Source organism: Scyliorhinus canicula, chromosome 13, assembly GCF_902713615.1.
Source record: "Scyliorhinus canicula chromosome 13, sScyCan1.1, whole genome shotgun sequence".
Lineage (NCBI taxonomy): Eukaryota > Metazoa > Chordata > Chondrichthyes > Carcharhiniformes > Scyliorhinidae > Scyliorhinus > Scyliorhinus canicula.
The window spans coordinates 72,299,470-72,316,589 of NC_052158.1; the positions used below are offsets into that span (position 1 = coordinate 72,299,470).

Consider the following 17,120-nt stretch of genomic DNA (forward strand, 5'->3'; position numbering starts at 1 on the left):
AACAGCAAAGGAGAAAATATAATGCTCACTAGTCACTACCATAGTGCCCTAATTGAACCACAACTTGATTCTGCACTCATTTTTCTCAGAGGACCCAAAGATGAAGGAGGGGGAAAATCTTTACCTTCTTGTCTTATTGCAAGATTGAACTCAGGAGGTCATGTAATGGAAAGGTTAATCTGGAACAATATCCATCTAAATTATGCAGCAAACTAAGGAGGAAAAGTTTCAAATTGGCATGACAAATTTAACCATAGAGATATGGAATGGGCTTCTCAGTTCTCCATTAATGCACATGGTATTCCAAGCCAACAACTTTACTGGATTGATTTGGGCACAGATTCCAATGGATACCATATTATACCAAGTGTACTGGTAATTGTTCATACTTTGTCCTTATCAGTAAGACCAATAAATTGATTTCTCTATACCTGCATTGCGATTCTCTTCCTACAACTAGCAGTGCTCTTGCGCATACCTTTGTCCGTTTCCTGGAATAGGTTGCTAGTCTGTTACCAGATGCTTATATAGCTTGAGGGATGCAACTAGAACAAAGAAAAGTACAGCACAGGAACAGGCCCTTCAAGCCTGTGCCGACCACGCTGCCCGTCTAAACTAAAATCTTCCACACTTCTGGTGTCCGTCTCCCTCTATTCCCATTCTACTCTGCACCAAGCAATCCTGAGCAGGAGTCTCTCCCACTCTTACCACTGGTAATTGGCATGTGGGAATGATTTGCGGTTCACACTCGACCACGTTATAAATGCACCTTCCTTGGCCATCAAATACGTGGTGGGACTCTAACCCGGAGCTTCTGGCTCAAAGGCAGGGATCAACCCACTGCGTCACAAGACCTCCCCTATACCTACAATGTGGATTAATCAGTTTTATTTCATGACTGGCAATGAATTATGTTGTTTTCAAACTCTGAAACCCACCCAATGGACTGTAAATCAGTTCTGTAACCAAAAGCATAAATAAGTTCACAAGACATGATAAGCAACACAAGTCAATCTTTATTGAAAACTTAAGTATTAATACATAACAATTCTTGTTACAATAAACATGCCTTGAAGTTTCTTTTTAAATCTGAGCTCATCTACTTGTCAAATTGCTTTTAAAAAAATAACGATGTATGAATTTACACATAATTGAACTGGCTCAGAAAGGAATTGTCAGAATTTCTGGTTTATGTTGTCCAATGTAAATGGTGCATTAAAACTGATTTCCGGAAGACGACACTGACCGAGACTAAATAAGTACCAAAATTATATTTTTATTAAGCATAGTGTTCAAAAGTCAAATTGTTTAAAAAGTGTGCCTATAACAAAAACATACCTAACTTTCACTGGGGTGATTCTGCTGTGCCTATGTGTTGCATATGCTCATTTTATTTTGAACGGAAAAGCTGTCATACAGCACTACACTGCACACCAACAAACACAATCTACTCATCCTGTAAGATTCTGCAATTCAAAGTCCTTTTTTTTTATTAAACAGGGAAACAGCTCAGATCACATCCACCTAGACTACTGCTGAGCAGCTGACTGAGTACATGGACTCACACTGGGTCTGATGAGAATGTAAATTGGGAAAGGTAGTTGAAGATTCTGAAAACAGATGGGTAGCTCTTTCATGTTTGGTGCCTTAATGGTTCTTCAATTCAAATGTTGTTTGCTTCCCAATAAATGTTCAATGTAAAGGAAGGGGAGGGGGGGGAGGTAGAGAGAGAGAGAGAGAGAGAGAGAGAGAGAGAGGGGGCAGAACCCCTTACACCCCTATAAAAAGAATTGGAAAAACAGCACTTAATTGCTTGGCAGGAATCCAACGTTTGCAACGTTAGTCAACCCTGTTAACTGCTTTAAAAGAACATGCAAACATACACAATGTAGAAAGAGTCATTTCCGCCATAGATACATGTTTATTGTACGGCTCTTTTTTGCCTGAACCCAATATTTAAAACAGATATTGACAACTGCTTTTGTTACTTTTGTTGAACACTGAATTTCATTGAAGGAACACATCCAATTTGAGTGCAAGAATTGTTCAGGAGTTAGGTTAAATAGAAAGTACACTTCAATCATGAACCATGGTGAAATACACAATCTTTAGCTCAACACAAGGTGGTCATTCTCAATCAGTCCCTGAGCATATGGCATGCGTTGCCCCCGAAGCGGCCTGGAAATTTTCCAAACCAACTGTCAAAATTGCATGAGGCTACAGATTTTGCAGTACATTTTACCCCTATGTAACTCTGCAGATCAGCAAATTACCTTCTCCAAATAGAGCTTTTGGAAGAGAACACAAATAGAATTAGTATGCCAAGCTTGCATGTTCCTTTAAAAATGCAACACCAGACCAGACTGAATATACTCTCTCTCTCTCTCCCCCCCCCCCCCCCCCCCCCCCTCCATTGCAAAGTGCAGAAAGTTGGATCGCCATTTGTGAATTTAAAACCTGGGCACCCACACGTTTCTGGATGCTGAGAGACTGACATTTTGGATTCTCTTTCACCCACTTTAAGAAACAAAACTATAATTATCCCAAGTAGCCACGAAAAATGCAAACAGTAATCAGTATGAACACAAAGTGGCGAAAGCACCAAATGAGTGATTTGTCATAATTTGTGCAACAAAGCATAATTTGGTCTACCAACTCTTTTAAAAATACAAAATGCTACTAAATTTTAAACGCAATATAAATTGATGTATTTCAAATGAGTGCATGTACAACAGTGTAACATGAAGAAACTCCCAGATTTAAACAGTGAACATTGCCTATGCCAGGCTTCCATGGTTGATTTTTCTATATCTCAGTACCCATTATTTTCTCCTTAAAGCATACGTTAAAGAAAAGGAATTGTGCAAGCTGCCTACAAATGCTATATCAGCAACTTCACACTGTTGATTTAGCCTTCACTCCTTGGATCTCCCACTAACGTTCGTAATGCAACAGTACTGCAGAAGAACAACTGATTCCAAATGATGAGAATAGGGGCTGCATATTTGAAAAACCACAGATTAATAAAATTTCCATGCTGCACTGAAGTTTCACTGCTGCCAGTATTGAAACTATTTCAGCATACATCACAGCATAACAGGTGAGCTGAAGCAGGGAGAAGAATGTAAAAAGATGAAGTTTTAACAAAGGGAAATTGAAACAATCAGGATTAGTCCAGTGTACACTGTTGATCATGGGTTATTCGCTTTAGGTGCAATTTTCATTTCATTCAAAACCCTGATTTGCAACTTGTAACTCTTTAAAGAAACTATCAACAAATACGCTTCTTTAAACTTTTACTCTTGTAGTCATGTTTATAACTTGTGTTAAAATTGCAACCTGTCTTTTCTGGGAATCTTTTACAATGTCAATGCAGTCTGCCACAGTGTATGTTTAAAGATTGAAAAACCATATTACAGTGAAGCATCTGAAATTTTCCACGCCCTGTAAATGCCAAGTCAGAAAACCCCCTCCAGATGATAACATTGGACACAATTTTCTTTGAAAATGAGTGATTAATTCACAATCTAACTCAGTTCAAACTGAAGAGAAATCAGAAGATAATGAACACACGCATGTTCAATTTTAGAACTCCTTCCTTGCTCATGCTATTTTAACGCAGAGTTTGCAAAAGACAACCTCAGCAGAACCAGTCAAGAGTTATTCTGAAAAGGAACTTCTCCATAGGCCTGCAGGACACCACTATCTATGAAAGCTTTTGCAAAACCACAGCATTAGACATACAAGTTGCAGTTAATTGCAATCTGATACCTTCAAAATTGAGTTTATGTTCAGTAAACGACAGAGTAAATATCAGATTGCTCAATTTTTAACGTTAAATGTCTTGACCATCACTATTCCCAGCAGTCTTCTGCTGGCTATCATAAATGGGTAAATAATTGGTCATGGGAGTATTTTAAAATGAAGTTAACATACATGCCAAATTCATTATAAAAGTTCAATATAGAAAAATGGAATAGGAAAGATAAGATTTTAAAAGTTGTGTGCTTGGTTCCCCTTGAATATTTCTTTGCTAGCTACTATCAAAAACAATTCTAATTCATTAAACTGACTAATTCCTGAACATTAAATTAAGCTGTTCAATGGTTTCCACAACTATTGTCTTCAATTGGTGCTAATTCAGGTAAAATTTAACAGACTAGAAAAAAGGTAACTTAGAATTTGGATCCTCTTGCATCATGTATGGTGCCAGCAGCAATCCAAAATACTCCCTGCATTACTCATATCACAAGTACAGCCAGGAAGACAGCTGAATGCTCTCAACTGCACTGCTAGGCAATCCCAATCTACAGGCATAGCCAGTTTACCACAGATTAGGGTCATTTCTGCAATTAACTTCACAATAACTGAAAGATGTGATTACCAATCTCTAAATGGGACTGGAACTCAAGATAGGCTGTGTATTACCCGCTTGAATCAACATGTTTCCTATTGTTGCAAAAGAATAAGCATCCTATACATTGAAATTGTTGTGCAGTGTTTGGGTATCATGAAAAGAAAAACTAAAAAAATGGCGAACCAAAATAACCTGGCCATGCTGAACAAAAAACAGCCAATTTGTCCACTTGGCTTTTTAGATCTGCATTATTGTTTTATTTTTACAACAATGAACAATTCAAAAGAGAATGCAAGAAGGACTTGGGGTTTTTACATTGGATACCATAACTCAAGCTTCTCAAATTAGTTTCCCTGCAATCCCTAATCGGAGTTTAGCCAAGCCACCTGGATACGGCAATTTAGCCCAAATAAGAAAAGCTGAAGCACAAGTCAAGCTCCACTATTCACTTGCATCTTCCAACTACAAGCTCAAGATTGGAATTTCCCAGGAGCTGGGAACTAAGAACAGCTATTGCTCAGTGAATTGCAAGTAGAGATTGGGGAGAAAGCTTCTAACATATGCTGAATAAAGGAGATCTGCCATTTCTCCCATTTAATTAGCAGAGGTTACCGGACTAGCATTCCATTGCACAACTCAAACATGACTGCTATAGGAACCAGCAAGTCCTATGAAAATTATGGGATTATGTAATGGACAGATTCCTTAAATCAATCTTAAGAAATTTACCTCCTTTGGTTTTGTACTACAGTTTGAATATTCAGAAGCATTAATCATAAATGCCTTCAAAAATGTTATTCAATCTTGCTTGACCAATGAAGTCATCCTATGTAATACACAACCTGGAACAAATCAAATGAGACAACGATGAAAATTATATGTGGATTTTAAAAACAATGTCACCTATATTACATATGTCCACTACTGGACAGCATCCAATCACACATCCAATGAGGCTTATTCTGTGAAGAATACATCAATTTGAGAAAAAAAAAAATTATATTTTATACTATGATCCAAAATGATAATCAGTGATTTGGACACCACAAAAACCCATGGAAAATTCTGAGATATGGGAAAAATGTGTATATATAATGGTTTCCAAACTAAAAGCCTACAAATCATCAAATGTCATGATTTTAAGTCAGAGGCATTCATAACATGTTACTGCAATATTAAATCAAAGAATATAAAAATACCTCTATTTTCCCACGACTACCGGCTGTTCCAAATTCATTTAAAAAATGCCCCACATTTCCTCCATTCATCTCACTTTAATTTATACTGCTGCCTTTTCTCTATTACACTGACTCTAATGCATTTTAAAATGGAAAAAAAGGACTGTCAAGTCAATGCCTGCAGGCTTGATTTCATGCCTACCTGAACACCACCTCCAGGCGCTGTACTGTAAATGCATCTGCTACCCAAGAATGTAAATGAATAATCTGGCTAAAGAAAGGTAACTGTTCCCGATAAAAAACATCAAGTCCGACAGTTTTTTTTTTCTGGTGAGTTATAGAAATTCACTTGCACAACTCTTTTTTAAAACATTACATACAATAAGATTCCGTATTATTGAAATTAAGTTGCAAAATATTTTTTGAACCTCAGTTCCTTTGGATTTTGCATATGATGGTTTGCATTAGTCACTGCAGGTAGATTTGAGCAAGCATTTTGTAACATGCATTGAACTAGATATGAATCCAAATATGCTTATACTCCCTTTTGTGTAATCTATAAAATTGCAAGACAATCCACAAAACAGGTTTTGCCATAAGACTTGAGTACTGCTGAGTTCCAAGATGCAAGATATGCAGCCATGATAATCTTGAGATTTTTTTTGGTAGTGTTTGGCAAGTGTTGAGAGCATTGATGTACTGGAAGGAAGATTCCTGGTTGGAGGCATGTGGGAATCAGCACCAAGTGTTAAGACTTGTTTGATTGCATATCTCCCACCTTTCAACCTGTGAAAAAGAGTGTTTTAATTACTTAGTTCATAATTTTCTTCCCGTGCAAAAGGCAAAAGTGAAGCAACCAAAGAAGCCGCCCTTCAGCAAGTATAACGTATAACATGAAAATTTAAGTTCTTATTGAAAATTTTTCAACGCTTGATTTATGTCACATACAGTTAATTCCCAGCATGTAAAAATTCTATACAAGACCATATCTTTTCACATTATTCTCACATATGCTGCAAGATTAAAAGCATCAATATAAGTTGTAATTTGAACTTCTCACTGTAGAGCTTCTCACAAAGCAGCTCATAATACTAAACCATAGGGATTCAATAGTTATCTAAGCCGCTCAGTAATCATTACCAGTATCTTAAGTGTTGGAAGTGTCAGCCAGTGAAGCGAGAGTTGTCAGCAAATACAAGGCAAGTTACCAACTGCAAAATATATTTGCTGCATACATAAATCTTTGTCTCTCATTGACATTTTTTTCTATAGCGATTGATCTCTCCCATTTAAAACTTAGACTACTAAAATTGGTGTACAGTCAAATAGTTTAACTGAGCAACAAGCAACTGAGCTATAACTGAGAGGAGATGTGAGAGGCAGGTTTTTTTTTTTTTACACAGAGGGTAGTGGGTGCCTAGAACTCGCTGCCGGAGGAGGTGGTGGAAGCAGGGACGATAGTGACATTTAAGGGGTATCTTGACAAATCCATGAATAGGATGGAAATAGAGGGATACGGACCCAGGAAGTGTAGAAGATTTTAAGTTTAGATGGGCAGCATGGTCGGCACAGGCTTGGAGGGCCGAAGGGCCTGTTCCTGTGCTGTACTTTTCTTTGTTCTTTACAGATCAGCAGAATTCAGGTCTATGCTGAATTGGCTATCATAGTGGGTGGTACCATTGCATAATTTACTGAGATAAACTAAAGGTTTTCCTATGCATTGTGCAAATATCATATTGAAGAGGGGTAGTGCTTAAGTAACGTTTGGAAACTGCTCTTCGCCTACTCTGTTGAACAACAGAATTGCTCTGAAGATTGCATTCACTTCAGCTAATGCCTCTAAACAATGAAGCCCGGGTCTTGGGGAGAAAGAGGTACCGTGTGAGAGCTCTAATAAAATTGTATGCGTGCATATTTCTTGTCTCACAAGCCCTTCCTTTACCCACAGAAGAATCCACAGAATTCCTGGTGTACGAGGCCATTCGGCCCGCCATGTCTGCACCAACTCTCCAAAAGAGCACCCCACCTGGCGCCACTCCCCCATCCTATCCCCGTAAGCCCACCTAACCTGCACATCTTTGGATTGTGGGAGGAAACCGGATCTGACACGTGGATGTGTAAACTCCACAGTCACCCAAAGCTGGAATCAAACCCCTGGTGGAGTAGGCAGTGCTAACCATACGTGTGCCGCCTATATGTTGTCACATACTTGCCACCCTTTGGTATAAAATTTCTCCCAGTATAAATTTGATTTCCACATTTATACTGGCAAGTGCTAATGTAAACTTGTCTTCCTGGAATTGTAAGCTTGTACCAGTGGTAGTGCTGCTTCAGTTTTATACCTCCCAGATCTTCATATTATGCCTGAGAGAAACTCTAATGCTTTAAAATCTACCGTTTAAATAATGTAAAATCCAAACATTATAAAAGACAGAAGCATGCTAAATAGGCCCTGAATGCTGTTGCAGTGTTGAGACCCCAATTCTATAGTTGTAAATTTGCGGCAGGATTTGCCGCTGACCTCATCAGAATATGCTACAGTGAGGATAGTGGCAATCCAGAAGTGAGAAATTGAGACTGTTCACCATCAATTAAGATTTTGACCTCGTGAGCAGCAGTGCAGTACTTGTCCAATTTTTATTCTGATTTATAAATTAATGTTTGACTGGTGGGCCCCGTCGTATGAAGTTACTGCAAATTTGATGGGTCATTTATGTTGTTTTCTGAAGCTGTGTAAGTGCAATTTCTGGGTGTAACATGGGCAGCATATGCAGCTGCACGTACCTGAGGTAACTTAAGGTTTCTAAACTGTAATTGTTCCAGATGTTGGTAGAGACATTCATTTCAAAACTCATGTCCTGCGATTTGCAGGCAAATTATATTAAAAACTGAATGCAGTCTCTGAAGGGAGTAATTATTTAATAGTTCATTTCTCAGATATCGCTGCGTTTAACTACAGAGCAGCCGTATGTTCTCTTGTCATCTTAACTCTGAATATATTATTCTAAATTAGTGATTGACAATATGAAGGAACACTAAGGATCAGTGAATGGACATAAATGCCAGAGCTATTAAAAATTAAATTTCATTTTGATGAATGCATTTCAGACAGCATGTGCAAAAGTCAATTCTTTTGTGTTGGCTTAATAAATCAGCAAAACTTGATAAAAAGCCAACTATGTTCAAGAGCAAGCGGTCTTGGAACAATAAAATGTGCATCTGCTCGGTGAACTGAACCCGAAGGCTGCTGTTGAAGTGGCAGCTGTGGCCAAAAGTGTGTTCATCCAGCAAATTGGGCATCACCAATGATTTTAAGGTGGAGTTAGGGAAATTTTCTTCGCACTCTCACTAGATCCATGGGGGAAACAGGACGCAAAAAATATTGGTGTAACAGGCACAATTCTCAGCAACATGAATCACTCATTCCCCAATGTTTTGGAAAATCCATGTCATAGTTATGCTGTGCTGACAGCCATAGATGTACCAGTACTATGGCATGTGCTTTCAGCAATTTCCAGTTCTCAGAATGCAAGACTTAAAAATGGAAGACTGAATGTTACGAGGATGTCCTTTCCACTTATCCCCTACCCTCTATCCCATTTTACTTGATGACTATACTTGGTTGAGATTCTCTGTGTGCAACCACACTTGGCATCAATTCAGGTGCAGGGACAATGGAGAGACCAGTGTTCATTCCCATTTTATTGGAGTGAGATTAAAAGAGCCATAGCAACAACTGAATTGAATCTGTTAATTCAACATCCAGGTACAATGGCAATTCTGGAAGTGTAAAATTCCAGGAATAATGTGTTTAGCAACCTAGTACAAATCTGACTAGACGAGCTGGTCTTGAAGTCAAATTTTAGCTGAACTTAAATCCAAATCTGATATCTAGTATAACCATAAATATTAGATTTCTCATCAGTTGTTGTTGTTACTCAAATTCTAAAAGTTAACTATTTTACAATTAAGATAGGCAGACTTGCATTTCCAGTGACTAGTTGATCACCACTGCGAAGGTACATAGTTGTAGGTAGGCGTTCCTGGAGTTCTATAAGCAGGCAAGGAAACAGGATGCGAAGCTACTGGAGTTGGAGAGTGAGTCAACAAAGTGCCTGCAAGAAAATATATATATTTTTAATGAAATTTAATCTCAATGCCAGATTCAATTCAAGCACCATAAGTGCTCGAAAGGCATGAGTTACAAAAAAATTATACCTTCAGAAAAACTGAAGGGATGGATAAATTGAAGAAAATAATTATAAGACAAAATGAATACTTATTTCTACATTTTTCTTCCCTCCATAAACTTATAACATAGATATATTGACACTGTTGAGTGTGGGTAAAATAGATTCAAGTCAAATCCTGCTTTTCAATGTGATCAAGAGCTGAAGCTGAAGGCCCAAATTCTCTGTCTTTGACCACAATTTTTCAAACAGACAGGAAATCACGCTGATTCAGCTTCCAGAAATAAGTTTGGACATGGAAGCAAGTCTAACCTACCAGATTATAAACACTCCTTACAGGGCCAGAAGCAAAACTTAAGCAGTTCATACATATTTATGATGGATTCCAATTACAACAGCGGGTCAACCTGGCACTGTGAGGCAGCAGTACTAACCACTTTGCTGGATCAGGCAGGGTGAGAGGATCAGGGAGGGAATTCCAAAGTTTGTGGGTAAAGCAATTGGAAGCACTGCCACAAACAATACAACGATGCTGGAATCCAAAATTCCAGAAGTGAAGCAGCACAAGGCCTCAGAGAATTGTAGGGCTGGAGGAGCTTAGAGACAGAGGAGAAAGGCCATGGAGGCATTTGAAAAAAAAACGGAGGCCTTTCCAAATGATGAATCAATGTAGGTGGTGATGAGTGAATAGGATGGAGTGATACAAAGTATGAGCAGCAGAGAAATGGATTAGCTCAGATCTACGTAGAGCGGAAGCTGGCTAAGAAAGCATTCGAACAGTCAAATCTGGAGCTATCATGAACATGGATGACAATTTCAACAGATGAGGTGAAATGAGTAAACTAAGGCAAGGTTAATTAAACGGAAGTGAGCCATTTTGTTGATGGTACAGCAATGTGGTCATGTCAGAGGATATCAGTGGAGGGGTCAAGATGGGTGGTAATGAGGTTGAGCCGAATGCTTCAGAGTTAAGTAATGGGTTAAGAGACATTGCAATTAGTTGTCTCATTTATGTTAAGTGTTCAATGATTGTCTCATTTATGTTAAGTGTTCAATGATTGACACTGATATGTAAAGGGGCTTCAGGTGGACTCGAGCTTGTGATGATCTGTAGAGTTCTGTGCAGAGTGAGTTTGAACCATTAAAGGTGTGTTGGTGAAAAAGGAGCTGAACGCTTGCCTCTTCATACCACAGCATCTAGTACATGTTAACATTCAGTACACAAGTGGAAACTGCATTTGTATTTACAGATGATATGGACAACATATCGATGAGAAACAGGAAAAGGTTAAGGAAAGATTCTTGGGACTCTAGGGGTTACAGTACATGAGCTGGATCAGAAACCATTGCATGTGATTCACCAGTTGCAACCAGTTGCACAACAGAGCAGCAGCACTGGAGGAAAATGATATGGTCACAGCCAATTCAAGAAGGATGAGGGGGGATAGTTTACTGAGATCAGTCACATAGAACCTCATTTGTGACTTTGCCCAGAGGCATTTCAGTAGTGTGGCTGGAGCTGAAATTATGACTGGAGGACCTTAACAGAGAGTTGTGGGAAAGAGGAGTGTGTAATTTGCACTCAAGAATGCTATGAATTTATAACTGATCTTCATACAATTGTAAAAGCTGTAAACAGTGCTGGCAATGTTAAAGTAGAAATTCAATCTTTAGTCGCACAGAAAAGGTCCTACAGCCCATCGTGTCTGCACCAGTCAAAAACAATCACCTAACTATTCTAATCTCACTTTCCAGCACTTGGTTCATAGCCTTGTATGCTTTGTCATTGCAAGTGCACATTTACTTATTAAATGTTATGAAGGTCACTGCCTCCACTACCCATTCAGGCAGGGAGTTCCAGGCTCCCACCATCCTCTGGGTGAAAAAGCTTTTCTTCACATCCTCTCTAATCCTCATGCCCCTTTACTTAAATCACTCCATCAATGGGGAAATGTTTCTTCATGTCTATTCTATCTATGCCCCTCAATTTTATACATTGCAATCATGTCTCCCCTCAGTCTCCCCTGCTCCAAGGAAAACCACAGCCTATCTACACAGCTAAAACTCTCCAGCCCAGGCAATATCCTGGCAAATCATCTTTGCACCCTTTCCAGTGCTGTCACATCCCTCCTATAATGTGGATTCCAGAACTGCGCACAATACACTAGCTGTGACCTAACCAATGTTCCAGGGTAACCTCCCTGCTCTTAAACTCTATGACTCAGCTAATAAAAGGAAAGTATGCAATATTTCTTCTTAACCACTGTCCCACCTATTCTGCTACCTTAAGGGTCCAGTGTCCATGCACATCAAGGTCTCTCTGATCCTTGGTGCTTCCCAGGGTACAGTCGTTTATCCTGTATTCCCTTGCCTTGTTTGTCCTACCCAAGTGCATCAGTTCATGCTTATCGGAATTGAATTTCATTTGCCACTGATCAGCCCATTTATATTCTCCTGTAATCTAAGGTTATCCTCACTGTTTACCACCCCACCAATTTTTGTTTAATCTGCAAATTTACTGATCAACCCTCCTACACATGTCTAAATCATTTATATAAACCATAAACAACAAGGGCTCCAACACTGAACACTTCTGCAAGAACCCACTGGACAGCAGGCTTCCAGCCAGAAAAATATTCCTCAACCATCACCCTCTGCTTCCTGCCACTCAGCTAATTCTCGATCCAATTTGCCATATGTCCTTGGATCCCATGGGCTCTTACCTTCGTCATCAGTGTTCCATGCGGCACCTTATCAAAAGTTTTGCTGAAGTCTTCTGCCAAGAGTTAACATTCCACAACTGGAACATCAAGCTACTGCCTTTTTTTTAAGAAAACATGCCTATTGTTGGATAACTTGAGATATCCAACAATTTTTTTATGCTTGGATCTTATTCAACCTTTTCACACTTACATTTCCAGGTTGTTCCATATGTAGCACATTGTACATAACACACAGTTGACTGCCAAATCCAAAACACTGGCATCGAGAGAATTGAAGGCCGCGGTATACGAGTCTGGCTTATGCGGATACTCACCTGCAGACATTGCCATAGTGGTCCCAGCTACCATTCCCATGGCAACACCATTTGCTCTGGGTGATGGAATTGGTTGTGGGTACATGGCAGCGGGCATTCCATTCGGCTGAACAACTGTGGTGTGATGAATTACATGAGGTGGTGCTGCATATAGTGGCTGTGTGTAGTAAGTGCCTTGCTGTTAAAAGGAGGAAAAAAAGTAAACAAATTAGCACAACTGGTGGAATTCATGATATATTTAAAAACTTTAAATTGCATCCAAAACTACACAATTCTCTTTCAAATATCTTGCCACTTAAAAAAGAAATAGCTAAAAAAACCTATACACTGGAACACATGGGTGTTTTTGAAAGTAGGAATGTTTGTATTAAGAGGTGCCTCTAATTTGTAAGTAAATTCCTCATACACTTCCTCGCATTCGATTTGAACAGTTTGAGAAGAAGGGAGAATTAACCAATTCTGGTAAACTACAAAAGCTGGGAAGTACAAAATGAACTGTACCTGGATATTTTATTTTGTTTCAATAATGCTGCTCTTGTTTATCTTATTTCTCAGCAAACATTTTTAATTTTACAAATTCTTTGAGATGCTTTTGAGTCTTAATCTGCAGGTATGTGGACCAATTCTTCTTCAGCAGCAGGAAGGAAGTGAGAACAGATATTTCCCAATATGTTCCTTTCTTATCAGAACCATTTGCAATGGTAAATACAGTAGGTACAATTTTAAATCCTGCTTTATTAATCATACATTCTAAATTTGACCTGTCTTTGCAAAATTGGATTTCAGGATTTAAATGGCTTAATTCGCCTAATGGTTTCAAGATTCGGCATTCTTCAGTACTTTTCAGATCGAGGGATTGATATAATCCTCTAGGTCAGGAGGGTAACTGCACTTGGTTCCAAGTAAAGTCATTTACTATGAGTTATTTAACTTGATTTCTTGCCATTTTATGTTCACTATCCTTTTAGGTCCATGAACAGCAGCATGAATTCCTGATCACGGCAGGTGTCACGAGCAGAATTTGCTCTATTATCCCAATTTAGTGTGTCTTGCACAGAAAGAGGCGTGCTTTTGCCTACCCTTGCAGTATGTATTCCAACTCCAACAGCAAGCTTCCTCGAGTTTAAAATAAAAGGTTATTTATTCCCACAAATTAACACATGCTCAGGGGAAGTCAAGGCATCCATGGCTGACGAGGGAAGTTAAGGACAGCATAAAAGCTAAAGAAAGAGCATACAAAGTGGTGAGGATTAGTGGGAAGACCGAGGATTAGGAGGCCTTTAAAAACGAGCAGAGGACAACTAAAAAAGCAATGGGGGGGGGGAGATGAAGTATGACTGAAAGCTACATGGTAATAGAAAAGGAAGATAGCACAAGTTTTTTTCAATATATAAAAGATAAGAGAGGCAAAAATAGACATTGGACCACTGGGAAATGTGGCTGGAGAAGTACTAATAGGAAACAAAGAAATGGCAGAGAAACTGAATAGTTACTTTGCATCAGTCTTCACAGTGGAAGACACCAGTGGGATGCCAGTGCTCCAGGAGAACCAGGGTGCAGAGGTGAGTGCAGTGACCGTTACTAAGGAGAAGGTTCTGGGGAAACTGAAAGGTCTGAAGGGGGATAAATCACCTGGACTGGATAGACTACGCCCCAGGGTTCTAAAAGAGATAGCTCAGGAGATTGTAGAGGCATTGGTGATGATCTTTCAGGAATCACTGGAGGCACGAAGGGTCCCAGAGGATTGGAAAGTGGCTAATGTAACACCCCTGTTTAAGAAGGGAGTGAGGCAGGGATGGGAAATTATACGCCGGTTAGACTGACATCGGTCATTGATAACATTTTAGAGTCCATTATTAAAGATGAGATCGCGGAGTACTTGGAAGTGCATGATAAAATAGGGCTGAGTCAGCACAGCGTCGGCAAGGGGAGGTCATGTCTGACAAATCTGTTGGGAGTTCTTTGAGGAAGTAATAAGGAAGTTAGACAAAGGAGAACCAGTGGACGTGTTATATTTAGATTTCCAGAAGGCCTTTGACAAGGTAGTTAAGAGCTCATGGTGTTACGGGTATGATCCTGGCATGGATAGAGGACTGGCTGACTGGTAGAAGGCGGTGTGTGGAAATAAAAGGGTCTTTTTCAGGATGGCAGCCAGTGACTAGTGGTGTACCTCAAAGGTTGGTGCTGGGACCATAACTTTTCACAATATACATTAATGATCTGGACGAAGGAACTGAAGGCACTGTTGCTAAGTTTGCAGATGCTACAAAGATCTGTAGAGGGGCAGGTAGTATTGAGGAAGCAGGCGGGCTGCAGAAGGACTTGGAAAGGGTAGGAGAGTGGGCAAAGAAGTGGCATATTGGAATACAATGTGGAAAAGTGTGAGGTTATGCACTTTGGAAGGAGAAATGGAGGCATGGATTATTTTCTAAATGGAAAGATGCTTAGGAAATCAGAAGCACAAAGGGACATAGGAGTCCTATTTCACGATTCTCTTAAGGTTCAGTTGACAGTTCGGAAGGCAAATGCAATGTTAGCATTCATGTCGAGCGGGCTAGAATACAAGACCAGGGATGTACTTCTGAAGCTATATAAGGCTCTGGTCAGACCCTATTTGGAGTATTGAGAGCAGTTTGGGGCCCCGTAGCTAAGGAAGGATGTGCTGACCTTGGAAAGGGTCCGGTGGAGGTTCACAAGAATGATCCCTGGAATGAAGAGCTTGTCGTATGAGTAACGGTTGAGGACTCTGTCTGTACTCATTAGAGTTAACAAGGATGAGGGAGGGATCTTATTGAAACTTACAGGATACCGCGTGGCCTGGATAGAGTGGACGTGGAGAGGATGTTTTCACTTGAAGGAAAAACTAGAAGCAGAGGACACAATCTCAGACTAAAGGGACGATCCTTTAAAGCAGAGATGAGCAATTTCTTCAGCCAGAGGGTGGTGAATCTGTGGAACTCTTTGCCGCACAAGGCTGTGGAGGCCAAATAGCTGAGTGTCTTTAAGACATAGATAGATAGGTTTTTGATTAATAAGGGGATCAGGGGTTGTGGGGAAAAGGCAGGAGAATGGGGATGAGAAAAATATCAGCCATGATTGAATGGCGGAGCATTCGATGGGCCGAGTGCCCTAATTCTTCTCCTATGTCTTATGGTCTAACACATCAAACGCTCAGTCTCAAGCTTGCAAACACATACACAAAGAATAGATACAGATAAATAGTGCACTTTTATAGACTACAGTTAATTCAGTCTCTTATTTAAAACTGATCTCCCACGTTGCAGACTATGGTATCTTGAATGGATCAAATGATTTAAAGTTGAAGTGAGGGTATTATAAAGCAAATGGGTCACAGCAGGTTGTGAAGTTTCTTGTCAAATACTATGAGGTTGGTTCTCAGTTTCTTGTCAAATACTATGAGGTTGGTTCTCAGGAGTCCCGGCAATAATACCTTCATTGAGAATTTGGAGTCAGTTTCGCCAACACTTCGGGTTAGGGGCAGGGTGAAAGGAAATGCCGATTCGGGGGAACCACAGATTTGAGCCAGGGATGTGGGATGGAAATTTTCGGAAATGGGAGGGGAAGGGGATTAAGACACTAAGAGATTTGTTTCTTAGGGGTCGGTTTGCAGGATTGAAGGAGCTGGAAGCGAAGTATGGGCTGGAGCAGGGGGAAATGTTTACAAGGGCTGGTTTAGCATACTGGGCTAAATCGCTGGCTTTTAAAGCAGACCAAGGCAGGTCAGCCTCCCCGAACAGGCGCCGGAATGTGGTGACTAGGGGCTTTTCACAGTAACTTCATTGAAGCCTACTCGTGACAATAAGCGATTTTCATTTCATTTCAAATGTTTAGATACATGCAGGTTCACGATTTTGCCAGAAAGCAGATAGAGCTTCCTGGTGGAGCCGGCCTCCACATTGCTGGTGCAGGTGCTGACGACAGGGGGATTGGAGAAGGGGATAGTGTCAGCAGTTTACGGAGCTATTTTGGAAGAGGAGAAGGCACCACTGGAAGGGATCAAAGCAAAGTGGGAGGAAGAGTTAGGAGAGGATATGGAGGAGGGGTTCTGGTGTGAGGTGCTTCAGAGAGTGAATGCCTCCACCTCGTGTGCGAGGTTGGGCTGATACAGCTGAATGTGGTATACAGAGTACACCTCAAGAGGGCGAGGATGAGCCGATTCTTTGAAGGAGTATAAGATGTGTGTGAACATTGCAGGTGGGGGCCCCGCTAATCACATTCATGTGTTTTGGTCCTGTCCAAAGATAGAGGGTTACTGGAAGGAGAATTTTTGGGTAATTTCTAAAGTGGTGCACGTGAAACTGGACCCGGGCCCCCGGGAGGCCATATTTGGGGTGTCG

At 40.2% G+C, this 17,120-nt stretch overlaps 1 protein-coding gene across 3 annotated transcripts in view; it reads right to left on the reverse strand.

Moving 5' to 3' along the window:
* Window positions 1-996: 996 nt before the first annotated feature.
* The window catches only part of fam168b (family with sequence similarity 168 member B), a 43,622-nt gene continuing 27,498 nt past the window's right edge, over window positions 997-17,120 (reverse strand). For 2 of the 3 annotated variants that reach the window (XM_038817168.1, XM_038817166.1), the window contains exons 5-7: window positions 12,763-12,940; window positions 9,522-9,650; window positions 997-6,321 (exon numbers count right to left, since the gene is read on the reverse strand). In XM_038817168.1, coding sequence (XP_038673096.1) covers window positions 9,541-9,650; window positions 12,763-12,940 — 288 coding nt within the window. In that variant the 3' untranslated portion in view covers window positions 997-6,321; window positions 9,522-9,540. The remainder of the gene's footprint in view (window positions 6,322-9,521; window positions 9,651-12,762; window positions 12,941-17,120) is intronic. The other variant, XM_038817165.1, reaches the window with a different exon arrangement.